Below are 14356 nucleotides of genomic sequence, written 5' to 3' on the forward strand. Positions count from 1 at the left end.
ATATAAAATATATCATTTGGTTATTCAATGTTAATATTATTTTTACTTTATAGCCAAATAATATATTGTTAAATATATATTTTATTCACAGTAACGATAAATTTTTTTCAAGATGGCGATGCAAGCAGCCCGTCGACAGAATGTAAGAAAAACAAATAACCTAAAAATGCATATTTCGGAGGATCGTGTTAAAGTATAAACATATCTGACGTGTGCATGTACCTTTCAATAACACTTATGTTAATAAAAAAATGTCAATATCATCCATTTCTATGTATATTATGTTATGTTGAATAACGATCGATGACTTCTTCGTTTTTCTTTTGCTGTTGACGCGTTGGTCATGCTGGTGTTGTACACATGTGGCATGCATCCAATCCATGGCACAGTGTTGTGTGACTGTGTGTGGACTGTGGGTAGTTGGGTAATTCACCACTGCTGTCCAGTCACTGTCCCCTGTGTGAGGGTCGAGTTTGTCCACTCCTACCGTTCAAAGAAAAATATTTCCATATCATGCAACCACCTTTTCATTTATTTTAAACTAAGTAAAAAGAAAAGTAAAGTAGGCTAAATCTATTTTCTCACAATTTACATCCAAAATTTGCAAAAAATGAGATTGAGAATAGAGAATAGAATTACAATTAGAATGAAAATGTAAAAGAAATAGTGAAAAAGTGGTAACACTACAGGGCAGGAAATGGAAATCTTTTCATCAATCCTGTTCAAAAGGTTTTGACCGTCAGTTTACACACCTACCAGCAGAGAGAGCTCTTTTTTAAAACTCGCCAAATTGAGGCTCAATATGTTTTTATGAAATGTGTTCTTTGTTGGGAGCACAGACTAACTTAATCAACTAAAAAGAAGATCTGAGCTATGTTAGTCAGTGTCTTTGTGAGCATTTTTATTTCCAAAAAATCACTCCGCAAATATTAAAGGACAACCAAAAAAGCATTAATTTAAAATTGCTGCAAGGAAGCATTGTTTGCATTTAAAGGTCTTGTGATAAAGCCCTTCTTTACTTTTAATTTTAAATCCTTCTGACCATGGTAGGCCGGAGGACGAAGACATTTTCTGTGCAAAATTGCTGGCTGAAATAATTCTTTTACATTTGTATTAATATGTTTTGTTATTTTTCTAATCCTTTTATTACCTCTTGCACAGGTGAGATTACCGCCAGAAGTTAACCGCATTCTGTACATCCGTAATCTCCCATACAAGATCACTGCAGAGGAGATGTATGATATATTTGGGAAGTATGGCGCAATAAGACAGATCAGAGTGTAAGTATTTCTGCCTTCTTAAAAAAAAAATTATAAAGTAAACAAATCCACCAAAAGGTACTCAAAAGCTCAAGGCACTGTAACAAAGGAAGAGAAAAAAACCAAAAGCCAAAAGAAAATTCAGTTAGAAACTGAATGCTTTTGTCCTTTCTTTTAAGTCTTATCCTTGGTAATAGACAATAATATCAGAGCTTGGTTCTTTATTATTTTAATAAGGGATTCAAAATGCATGAAGGGGTATTAGGCAAACAGACTGGAAGGCCTTGTTCTTGATATTTTTACCGAAGCAAAGTCAAGTTAAATTTATCAAGAATCAGGCCTCACCATGTTTAAACAACTATTTTAAAGTCACCTGGAAATATAATTTTTTTTTCTTTCAAACATAAAAACATAATTTTTTTAGTAATTGTTTTTCATGATTTATATGTTTAAAAAAATATATAAAGTTGTTTGGGGGGCTGACTCCGCCTACCCCTTTTGTGACGTCAATCGAGGCAGACTTTGCCTGCAATGCGTAAAGTAAACACACGTGCAAAGTACATGTACGTCCAAGTCGTGAGTTGGTACATTTCAAAAAGTGTTTTTCTGCATTCAGCAGCAATACACCTTTGAAACGTACAAACTCACATCTTGGTCCGTACATGTACTTTGCTATTGTGTTTACTCTACACATTACAGGCAAAGTCTGCCTCGATTTACGTCACGAACAGCGCCCTCTCGGGTCGGGGTCTACTCTTAAATTTGTAAATAACATAAGAACTGATTTTTTTTAAACCTTAGTTAACTGTTTATTCACTCATCAAAACACATATATTAGTGACAAAAGCTTTATTTTGAAAAAATACCACTTCCAGGTGACTTTAAAGCGAATTTTAACACACTTTGATTTACATTCATACCTTTCCGTTAAAAGCATACAAAAACCCTAATAAAAATCGTCATGTTGGTCTAATACTGATAGATAAAATAGACTAGTACTAGTAGTAGCACTTAGAGAAAAAATGTAAATGTTGACAACAAATCTGACAGTTTAGCCAAAACCATCAACTCGGTGTTGAATTTCCATGCCATTGAATAGCTCATCTCTTAATTTTCAAACTGTTACGTGCAAGTTTCATTTTTGCGCGCCCAACAAATCATCTAATAGTGCTCTATTTTGACTAAATAAGGTCAGGTATTTTTTAAGCACTTAAATGATGAACATAATTTTAGAGATGCATTGTTTAGCAACAGACAGCTCAGGATAGAGTGAAATGGAGAATTGGTGAAAAGTTTAGTTTTTCCCCCTACATGGAGTGAAATAGGCTAGAAAGAAGAATTGTGTTCATATACCATGTTTAAACGTGGTCATGTGTCCAAACAGAAGGAAAAACTGACCTATATTTTGGCAAAAAAAAACGAAATTGGTGTTCTGTGCTTAGAAGGGGAAAAAACTTGGTTAGATGCCACAAAGTAATGGCATTGCCTTAACCATTTGTGTGTTATAAACGCCTTACGGCGTCTTCCGTCCTTGTGAAGGGGAGTGCTAACCTTCTCTCCTTTCATACAACACATCTGTTTAAAATGCCGCCAGTCGTATATATACACCAATATTCCCTGAAAAAATATACTCATGGGTGTTAACAACAAAAATTGGTAGAATTCATGATTTTTTCAAATTGCAGGTTATCCACCTTCCAAATAAATTTGGGCAAGAGCCTTTATTTTTGTGCATCCTGCAATGTATTTTTAGAAAGAATCTATGGCGTCAATTTGTATTTATGAGGGTTTTTCTTCTTTACTTAGGCATGCTGGGAAATATGCAAATTAGCATGACTCAGCAATTTTGTATGCTGGAATATTGCACATGAGTTGAATTGGATTGCATTGGTTGCAATGGATTGCATTGATATTGTTTGAACTCAAACTAATAATGGGGGATTTTTTGTGTTTTTTTATTAATCATTTGATCAATAATTTCTTTGTTTTAACAGTTTAAAGAGGAATTGTGCTAAATGAATGCTATTTGTGCACACTATGAACTTGCAGAACTTTTGATATGTTTATGTTTCAGGTTGAGTTTTAGAAAAGGGCACATTGATGGAAAGTGGCTGGAATAGTATTCTACGATATGGATATTCCCTCCAAAAATCTTTTAAGCATACTTTGTTTGCATAATTAATGAGCTTAAATTAAAAAAGCTTAAAAATACCAAGCCAGTGACCAGCACCTCTACAAAGCCTCAAAGGATGTCCCCTGAAACCCACCCCATAGTTAAAAACCACCCATCCCACTACATTAAAATAATAAAAAAGTTGTGACCAAGCAAGACATAATTTTTAAAATATAACTTGCAATGACTCATTATTTTTCCATTTTTTTCCCTCAGTTTGTCTGGAGTTCAAACTTTCTTTATCCACCAACATCCCTCAAACTTTTGGGCGCTAACCAGATCTGTATACCTTGTCCAATGACAACAAGTGCACTGATAATTCCTTCAAGTTCAGGCCATCCAATTCATTATTGTTGTTGTATATTTGTATTTTCCAGTGGTACCAACCCAGACACCAAAGGAACAGCATATGTTGTGTATGAAGACATCTTTGATGCTAAGAATGCATGCGATCATCTCTCAGGTTTCAATGTCTGTGGCCGGTACCTCGTTGTCCTGTACTACCAACCTAACAGAGTAAGCTTTTTAATCCTACTTGTAACTTTCATGCCAGTTTTACCTTTTATTCTAAATTTCTGTTAGTAAATAACATTCAATTTTGCCTGACATTTTGCCTGACTTTGCCCGTCTTTTGGTAAATTTCCAATATTAATTAATCATATGGGGGGACACTCACACAGGGGGGACAAAATCACCTACAACACCAGTCTTCAAAAGACCGATCCATTAGGCTCCACCCACGACGCACGTGTGAGCAAGAACACGTGAGCCTCTCCAATGCCTTTCTGCACAATCTGCCGCGCGCGCCAAGCATACGCACACGCATGTCGGACCTTATTTGTTGGACCTTCGCTGCGTTGTGATTGGTCAGTACGCAATGGGGCGGAGCTTAATGGATTGGTCTATTAAGAAGAGTACACTTTCTTTTAAAAAGGTTGAAAATTAAGTTTTGTAGTAACGGCTATAACAAATTTTGCTACCTTTTTATTTCCTTCTCTCCCATCCAGGCGTTCAAGAAGCTCGACCAGGCCAAGAAACAAGCGGAACTGGACAAGATGAAAGCAAAATATGGACTAAGTACGCCGGAAATGAAGTAGCAGACTACAAACCCCAGAAACTTTTCAATTTGTATAAATATGTACATTCAGCAAGATGTTGATAGTGCAAAGACCTGCTGCGAGTCGGAACAGCTCTCATTTATGGCAACAAACTGCCAATGGATGATAGGGACTATATAAACTGCTCATGGGGCTAGCACTTCGCTGCAATTTGGCAACAGTTGTTACCAGACCATGGTTGTCCCAATTATAAAGTAGGTCCCACGCAGTGACCAACTATGGCTTCAGCATTGGGTACCAGGATTTATGGATGGACACCTTGACATGCCCGATGTGCTTCTTACTTCCTATTGATGACGGATTTGTGAAACGTTAAACCTCCACCATCCTGCGCTCATAGGTCATCAAATTTGTTTAATTCATTGTTTTTTTAGTTTTTTTTTAAGGAGTTGCTGGCCCTTATTGGAAGTAGAGACGAATCTTTACTGAAATGTGTTGGTTTTGATTGGATGTCTTTCTCTTTCATAGAGATTGACGAATATTGAAGGTATTTCTTATGCTCTTGGTAAGGCTTTGGTTTCTTAAAGTAAACAAATCAAGTAATTTTTAACCCTTTTACGGACCATTCACTTGAGTATAATCATCACAAAACGCCCAGACATATCAAATTTCGAGAGTGAAAATGACAATCAGATATAACATCAAACATAAAAAGTAGTTTTGTTTTAGAAATTTGGATGCTATGTTAACATACTACATTAAGATAATTTCATATCCGGATATGACCTTTACTTTGACCTCTTTATGTAAACAGAAGTAGGCCAAACCTTGTGGGCGTCTTGATACAAGCCACTTAAGGCTGCTTTGGTCACGAAAGGGTTTATGAAGATTAAAGAAGAAACAGAAGGAGGGAGACTTAGTAACTTAGTAGTTTTGTGTTTAGAAATTGGGATACTATGTTAACATGCTAGATTAGATAATTTCATATCTTTTACTTTGACCTCTTTATGTGACCAGAAGTAGGCCAAACCTTGGGGGCGTTTTGATACAAGCCGCTTGTTTGTGGCTGCTATGGTCTCTATTAAAAGGTTAAAGAAGAAACGGAAGGAGGGAGACTTAGTAACATACCTAAAAGTTGCCAGAAGCAGTTGACTAGTCCAGTTCTTGTAAGACCGACACCGAAGTATGAAAGTAGACCTCCTGGCATGATGTTACTCGAGCTCCGGAGCAGGGCCTTAATAGCTGTGCATTTCCATTGTTGAATCGGCGTTTTACCTGTAGTGTAAATGACAGTGGGATGTTTATCAGATGGTTTTATTGATTTAATTTCTCGTTGGAAGTGTAACATGTTGACTAAGAAAAACTTTGTAATAAAATTTTTAAAAGCTTAGAACCTCTCTCATGTTGTCATTTACTTTTGTAATTTGTAAAATTTCAAAACTAGTTTTGTCGTAGAATACAACATAAATATTTTAACAAGTATTGCAAGTTGCCCATTTGACAATGTTTGATTTAGTGCTATGAATTTGAACAACTTGGTGTTGATCGACTTGCTGAAACCTTGCTTGAACACCCACTTGAGATTGAAAAAAAAAACCCCACAAATAAATGTTTCCATACAATAAATAACCCCCTAAACCATGATTTTGCCCCTGCCTCAACCTCCTCCCCATATGTAAGTCTGTAACCCACTACACCCAGGTTTGCCCGATGGTTCCTCATTTATGTGCTATGAGTTATTCAATCTGATTGCGGAAATGTTCATGGTTTAAATTAAGGTTTCCCTCCTAAGGAACATTTAATGGGCCACCAAGGCAATGAACATCGGGGCAATCGACTCCGTTCAGTAAGCCTGTATGTGATTTTAAAAAACAGCAGCAGAAGTTCATATAAAAAAAACTTTTATTTATCCAAAAGTTTGTCCTTTAAATTATGAGGGCGCCACCAACGGCATGTAAATGGTTAAACATTAGAATTGGTGATACAAAAAATATTGCCCAGTCACTTAGAATACTAGTCATGTTTACACTTTTGTCAACAGTAAACACAACTCAAAATATTTGTATACAATATTTTTCAACTACTTTATTTTGAATTATATACCAAAAATAAAGTATACCAATCTTAAAGTTGGCGTTTTCGTGGTAAATTTGTAATTTAATTATTGACATTATCTTCTAATACACCATTGTTTCAGAACTGAAACAAAAGTTCAGAAATGTTTCAGTTACTTTCGGAAGTTTGCAGATTATGACATATTTCTGAATAATAAGTTCAGATATGATAATAAATTGACTGCTGCAGAAATAAACAACAGTTGTGTGTTGTATTCGGAATGTCTGCGCCGCAAGCAAAGAAGAGGGCGTAAGTATTTGTTGCATCCGCTTAAAAAAACCTTTTTTGTAGCGTTATTAATTAGGTTTTTTTAAGCCGGCCTACGTTAATTTACGTTGCAATTCACATTGCATGTACGGTTGTTTCTTGGTTGGGTCGTCATGGTCGTGGGTTGTTTATTGGGGTATTTGTTTGTTTGTATGTTTAATGTTTCTTTGGTCAGATGATCTTCCCTCAACAAGGTCTTTTAATCAACAAACATTGGTATATTTTCAGAGAAACGATTTCGGCCAGCATGCAATTGACTGAAATTGTTTTGACACACGACACTGCAGTGCCTGCACTGATTCCCCATAAATCGGTCCAATCCACTCCGTATCCTTGGCCCCAGCAGCCTGGTATCAAAATCCGTTTCGCTTTTTTGGAAAACCATCTGCAACGATCTGTATCATGAAACTTACCGATCTAATGCTTCAAGTTGCAGATAGCACTACACTTGGAATTGTTCAAATATGTATCACAGGTTTTGAGTAAAAATCAAATGAATTTTGAGTGAATTTTCTCAATGATCTTGACAACTTGTTTTCGAATTGCGCACGGTCTCATAATTAGTCGGGTTTTCTCAACCACTTATCATGAACGGTATGGAAAACTACATGTTTGAAGAATTTGTTTTTATAAGGCTTTAAAAAAATTTTTTCTTAAAACAGTGGCTTTCTTTCTCTACTTTTTTTGACCTCGCTGCTTATCCCGGTTGATTGGATTCAGTCCCTACCCCTGGTTAGGTCTCCATGCTACCTGACTGAACAGGTCTTCTCTATTTTCTTGAGGATCCTCCCACGTCTAAAAACTGAAATGTCTATTGTCCTCTTCAAAAAAGTAAGGATGCTTTAATTCAGATAAATTTAGATTCTGGTACGTGTACAATACATGTAGAGGGCAATACTTGTGTACTAACAACTGAAATCTGTGGTTAACTCGTTTGGTTATGAACCCACAATCTTGTGATTGAACTTCACTCAGGCCCTGCAGTCCAGTCTAACCACTTAGCATTGTTTTCATTTCAATTTTCTAAATATTGTTATTGATATTGTTATTGATCAATCATACTTTACTGATCCACCAAGACACACAAGCCACCCAAATGATATTACACGTAGTCTCAGTCTTACCTGCCTGCCTGCATACTGTAGAAATAGCTCAAAAAGCACTTTCCTCTGTAGATACAGTTTACCACAGTTGGAGGCAAATCTTCTTAAATTCAATTCAAGTTTCATTCCGGATCTACATTCGTCTTTTTTGTACAATGTATGAATTTGATGCTCAACTTCCAAACACTGCAGATAGGAAAACAGTATTTTGAGGCATTTACTTATAATTAAACTCCCACCTCCATATGATTATGAATAAAGTTAGCAAAATGTCTTCCCTGACTAATGTACTTTCCATTCTGCTAACTACATGTTCGCTATCCTGGCCTGTACGCTTCATTTCCGAAAGGGCAAGGGCACTAAGGCCAAGGTACATGTAAAGGGCACCCTATGAATAAATTGTCAATTTCTACACGAGCATTTCAAGGGCACCAAGGCAATGACCAGGGGGCACGGAGGCAACCGCCTTGGTTGCCTCCGTGAAGTATCAGGCCTGGTTAACCATACTGTTGAATTACTTCTCTCACCAGTGATATGAAAGTGGTCATAATCGGTGATGCCTTCGTTGGGAAAACCACTTTCATCCGGCGGTACATGGAGAGGACATTCTCAGAAAATTTGGGGGTAAGTTTTTATGTGTCATCAAAACATGGTAATTTTATAAAGTTCAATGCACTTACTCTTAATAGAAACAAAAAACTGCTTTAATAGGATATTACTCTACTCCTTTTGCACAGGCTGCATACTCCCCTCCGGGGAGCTGAGATGGTTTGAACCATCGGAATAAATTAAGGCCCAGTAACCAGGGGTAATAATGTTGGAAGAGCTTTGAGAAGCCCTCTGGGTGTGAAAAGCACTATTATAAAAACTGGTTATAGTTATTATTTTAATATTAGCCTGTTGGCCATTTAGTTCCGCTAAAAGGGATCCAATCACCCCAGGGATCAGTGGGTGACATTTTTATTGGATCTCCTTCCTAAAAGTCTGCAGACTGCTGGTTTTAAATGACTTAATGCTTGCATAAAGATCATAGATGCCTTTTTGTTTCATCCATACTTTAGACTGTTGGTGCCTGCTTTTTCCTTAAACAATGGAAGGACTACAATGTGGCAATATGGGTAAGTACTCGGGCAAAGGCATACCATTATAGAATGTTAATGTTCTGCTATGGGTATGTTCAGACAGCAGACTAAGTTAGCCCTGAACTGGTTTCACTTTCGAGGTGGTCGTAATAAAAATTCCCCTTGCGTTTGGACAGCACTGAGTTAAACCCGATACAGTTTATCTTCACCTTTAAGATTTCAACGCAGGCGCAACCCCATTACTTCATTATCCGGTTTATTGTCGTGTTCATTGGTCACTGTGTGTTTACGTACATGTAATGATCACGGAGGTCAATGGGTCATCTGTTGTGAGTTAATTCGGATGTGGTATTTTTTTTTGTCCACACACAGTCTTAAAAAGATAAACCCAAAGTGGTCTAAAGATAAATCCCCTAGCTCGACGGTCTAACTTTTATGGGTTGAACCCGATTTGGTCTCACTTCAGAGCCATTCAGACACAGTGCACACAGAGTTGAGCTCGATCAGGTTGAACCATGAGTTAAACCATGGAGGTCCATGGTTAAACCGACTTTAGTACTGTTTCTGAACGACCTCAAACACCCAATACATAGCTATGCCTTTAGTCTTCATCATGTTCACAACTTTACAGTAAACATGCTGTTTGATAACAAACAAACTAAATGAAACCATACAAAGACCTTATCAATGCAGTTTGCAATTTCTCATAGAGGTGCCCCTTAAACCAGAGGGAAATTGTGGTGCCCCTTCAAGAAAGCGAAGTTCAAGGCCTGTGTTTGATGAAATAACAAAAAAACAAAAAAAAATACCTTGATGATGATATTGTATCTGTTGATATTGTAGGACACAGCGGGGGAAGAACGTTTCTCAGGGTTGAGCTCCTTCTACTGCCGGGATGCCTCGGCGGCCATCGTTGCCTATGACATCAGCAACCAGCGCTCCTTCGAACTCCTCTCAGAACGCTACCTCCCGCTCCTTGACGCAGCAAAGGAAGACTGTCTACTCTGCATCACAGGCATGAAACTAGACATCATCGATGATAAAACCAGAGAGGTCGACCGGTGCCACGCCGAGAAGTTCGCCATGCAGTTGAACGCAAACCGTTTTAAGGAGGACGACACCAAGAAGCCGTACTTTGAAACGAGCTCGCTAACTGGCGAAAACGTAGATGAGGTTTTTGACTTTATATTCTCAACGCTCTTGCCCACAGATAAGGACAACTCTAGTATTCATCGGTCGGGCAGTCAGCAGAGTAGAGGACTTATACATGTCGAGGATGATGACCTGCAGAGTGGATCAGAGATTAGAAGATCTAAAAATTGTTGTAAATGAAATTATTGACTAGAGTGGCTATTATGGCTAGAGTGGGATTCGAACCAACGACCTCCGGATTAATGATTGTTTTTATCTGAAATAAATATATTCAATAAAACTAACCCTTGAAAAATTCATTTCAAAATGTGGTAGAATTATTGAGACAATCCCTAAAAATCTGGAGGGTTATGTCCAAGCAGGAAGAATAATCCGCAATTGGAATACGCACAAATTTCATGCAGAAATGTTTCTCAGATTGAAACATTTTTGAATCCCTCTCTCTAAAACCACATTCCTAAGAAGGGAATTGTTTCTCAACATGTTAAACATTATCAACAGCTGCAGTGCTTCATAACAAGCAAGTTTTTATGGTCGGTCATTAATTTGTTGAGCGATAACCAAAGGTACATGTATACCCTCCCTTTACCCTTTAAATGTCTTGATATATGGTTGCACCAGAGCATTTTCACATTTGGTGTCGATATATCTGGAATCATTTTAAAAGCATTTACATTTTGAGTTGCAATATTTAAGGTTCGTTCAGTTAGAATGTCAATTTATGCAATGAAGTATTCAAATCATGTTGACAATTAGATTATTTATCATCTTATGTGTAAATAACTTCTTACATTGTATTAAAAGATGTATAACTTTTAAAATGTTTTTTTTATTTAAATGCTGTTTACAGAATGCTTGGAAAGATCACACCAACCTTGACAACAACCAAAATTAATTTCAATTTTTATTTTTACCTTTTTTTATACTAAAATCAAAGTTTGAAGAAACCAAAGTCTGATTTCAAAGAAATCGCTATTCAAAATTAGTGAATAAATTTGTTATAGTTATTATTCCAAATTGAAGCCCTACATACCACCTAGAAATAATTGTCAAATTTGTTATAAAGCAAAAATGTTATAATCATAATCATGGACTAAGCAATTGAAAGTGTAACTGATCCCACTCCGTTTTGGCAAGAACTACTTCAGTTTCAGTTTAAAACACGCATTAAAATTCATGCATGTTTCCCATATTCATCAAAAATGGAGTTTCTTTTTTGTGGTTATTGCAGTCAACTTTTTCAGACACGCACGCTGTGAGCAATTTGCCTGATTTTACTTTTAGTTGTTTATATACCGTGATGTTATTACCAACAATGCCTGATTTAACGTGATTTGATTTCTTCAAACTGAGCAAGTTCAAGTGTGCACCATGGTTGACCAAAGGTTGACTATTTTGTCTTGAACCCAGGCTGGTTGACCATTGATTGACTACTGTTGACGACCAATGGAACCAGCCTCATGATGACTATGGTTTCTTTCGTGGTCCCCATGCTAACATGTGTAAAGCGCAGAGGGGAACCAGTGACACAATAGTGAAAACGCGATAGGAAATGAAGTGTTGAATACTGTCGTAGCACCAATGGTTGACTAGGCTTCCATATAAGTCGTTCTAGTGCGTCAGTGCGCATGTGTGTTGCTGGTCAGCAGTTGAAGTTAAAAGTAAAAGTGCACACTCGAACTTGCTCAAGTTTGCACAGAAAAATGTTTGAACTGAACATTCATTGTTTGTATACAACTGACTAGCAAATGATGATTTTTTTTACAAGTAACTGATACATGAACTGATACTAAGCCAGGCGCACAAGGTCAATACAAGAATTCTATTATACTTATTATAAAATAAATAACAACAAAAACATAAACTTATCAACTCTTAACCAACTTTGTATAAATATTTTCTTACAAAACCACTTAAATTTTTGTTTAAAATATAGTTTTATTTATAAATAAAACTTTTGTGAAATCACAAAATAAAATTGATCAAATGCCATATTATATGCGTATATTTATATCTGGCTCACTTTTTATTGTCCATTTTACTCGAGTGTCCCCATGATACTCTAATTACAAGTTTTATTTAACCAACATTGATTAAAAATTACAAAATAATATTCAAGATTATTTGAAAAGGAAAGTACATCTCAAATTATGGAAGACTTTTATTCATTAAAATACTATTTGCCGAGAAGTTATATAACAAAATATCGCATTCAGAAAATGACTGCACTGTATTTTACACCATCCCCAAATTTCATACAGCTGCAAAAAATACTTTTTAATACCAGTCACAAATTGTACATGTGAAGTGGAAGTGCCTTTGAATTGAACATGTTTTTATGGAATTTCCGCTGTAGCAATAAATTAGTATAATTTTTTTAACTATGGCATGGTTTTTATAGATTTAAAACTAAGTTAAACACAATTCGAATATATGCATACAAAAGTAACTATTCGAAATTTTGTTTATAAATGGCAGGATTTGAAGAAGACAAAATTAATCTTCGAACAAAAATGAAATACCCTTAAAAAATAGCCTGGAAGTGAAGAGGAGCAATTAATTAACATACCCGTTATCTAAACTATAAAAAAAAAACATTTTTCCTGGCAAATACCAATACAATACCAAGTTTCAGAATTTAGTAACAAAAAGGGTTATACAGTAAAATAAGAAAATACTGGCAGTACCCAACCTATGATTATGATTGTATTTTATACCCTTTCATCAACATTTGACATCCAAAAAACATCCATGTGACAACATTTCACATAATAATTGTAAACAAGTGTTGTTTATTAATTTTTGGTTTTACCCATATACACCGATGTGTGTAGCACTGTATTCTCAGTACTTTCCCGAGTCCTGTAAAAAAATCACAGGCATTTTACTCGGGTGGGATTCGAACCCACGACCCTTGCAATTCTAGAGCAGTGTCTTACCAACTAGACCAAGTACCGAGTATACAGTGCTACACACATCGGTGTATATGGGTAAAACCAAAAATTAATATTCTTTATCCCGATGCAAATTTAACATCTATTAAAGTGTTGTTTACATTTCCTTTCTTCTCCACCATTATTAAAGGAACACGTTGCCTTAATAAATGGCCGACCGTGTTAGTCAATGAGGTAAAAGGAAAACCGTGCAATTTTGAGTGATACTTGTGTGGATCATTATATTCTACTTTTAAAACATCTTTCCAACCATATGCATTTCATCCAAGGCAACGTGTTCCTTTAAGGTCTTCATAATGTCATTGTTCGTTTATTTATTGTGTTGATTGTAGCTCGTGTTCTTCATATCGTTTGATGTACCTATATCAAGTAGTACAGACAACCTTAGAAGGCACATTACTCGACAAACAAGCAACCTTTTTATTGACCCCCTCCATCCACAAAGCTTTGTTGTAATTCAGATATTTGGAAGCAAATGTTCATTCAATAATAAGAAAATTAGAAGGCTTACCGGCTGCATGCAACGCGTCGTCCGTTGGAGCTCCGCGGCCATTTTGATTCAAATACTGCACGTGCGATTGCGGACGTGACTGAAACCACTACGCGACTGGCCGCCGAACGCACGTGTTTGCTGCCAGGCCGATTTAAAAACGGCTCATACGGTGCCAACCAACTTTACAATGAGTACAAGTTTGCACGGCACAGCGACAGCCCTGCTCCCAATTGAATGCGATGCTATTGCCACCAAACCTAAGGATCGCGACCACCGACTGCAGAAACAAAACTTTTTTAGCGGTCGATAAGGGCCGTCCTTGCACCCGATTTGATGGACGCAGCGGCCGCCAAAAGTCCTCTTCAAATCGCTCATCATAACCGCCACCCAAAACCGAAACCTTAACAGGGCTAGGGGCCAAGCACATGGTATCACTTTATTATAAGCAACGCTGCTGCAAGAGATGGATCTCTAAATTGACAGAAAATAATAATATGATGGCCGTGTTTCGATCTATATAACATAACTGTGTTGCAATCGAGTTTGCCACCAACAATAATTGGAAAATCAACAACATTTCCAGGTCCCAAAATGTAGTGCTTGACTTGTTTTTCGTTTGTTTGGCTATTTGATTGGGTTTTTACTACATCATTACTTTTGTTATTACTAATAAAGCCTACACTTTTAAGTTCAACTTTCA

The 14356-nt window shown here is 36.7% G+C and overlaps 2 protein-coding genes and 1 non-coding gene across 5 annotated transcripts; 2 read left to right on the top strand and 1 right to left on the bottom strand.

The window, feature by feature from the left end:
• The first annotated feature begins 106 nt into the window (after positions 1 to 106).
• Positions 107 to 5880, top strand: LOC117301019 (splicing factor 3B subunit 6-like). Its single transcript, XM_033784902.1, has 4 exons — positions 107 to 142; positions 1162 to 1280; positions 3810 to 3948; positions 4440 to 5880. Exons 1-4 carry the CDS (start codon positions 113 to 115, stop codon positions 4527 to 4529), a joined length of 378 nt encoding a protein of 125 aa, XP_033640793.1. The 5' UTR covers positions 107 to 112; the 3' UTR covers positions 4530 to 5880.
• LOC117301205 lies at positions 2707 to 2832 on the bottom strand. Its single transcript, XR_004520272.1, has one exon. It is a non-coding gene; the product is annotated as a U6atac minor spliceosomal RNA (small nuclear RNA).
• Positions 5881 to 6430: 550 nt separating the features above from the next.
• Positions 6431 to 10630, top strand: LOC117300940 (ras-related protein Rab-20-like). 3 transcript variants are annotated; one of them, XM_033784806.1, is made up of 5 exons: positions 6431 to 6451; positions 6688 to 6854; positions 8506 to 8599; positions 9037 to 9093; positions 9901 to 10630. In XM_033784806.1, exons 2-5 carry the CDS (start codon positions 6826 to 6828, stop codon positions 10387 to 10389), a joined length of 669 nt encoding a protein of 222 aa, XP_033640697.1. In that variant the 5' UTR covers positions 6431 to 6451; positions 6688 to 6825; the 3' UTR covers positions 10390 to 10630. The 3 variants fall into 3 exon arrangements, with proteins under 3 accessions (XP_033640697.1, XP_033640698.1, XP_033640699.1); XM_033784807.1 differs by lacking the exons at positions 6431 to 6451; positions 6688 to 6854 and adding an exon at positions 6894 to 7008; XM_033784808.1 differs by lacking the exons at positions 6431 to 6451; positions 6688 to 6854 and adding an exon at positions 7611 to 7703.
• Positions 10631 to 14356: the final 3726 nt, after the last annotated feature.

The sequence above is a fragment of the Asterias rubens genome, chromosome 16 (assembly GCF_902459465.1).
Source record: "Asterias rubens chromosome 16, eAstRub1.3, whole genome shotgun sequence".
NCBI lineage: Eukaryota > Metazoa > Echinodermata > Asteroidea > Forcipulatida > Asteriidae > Asterias > Asterias rubens.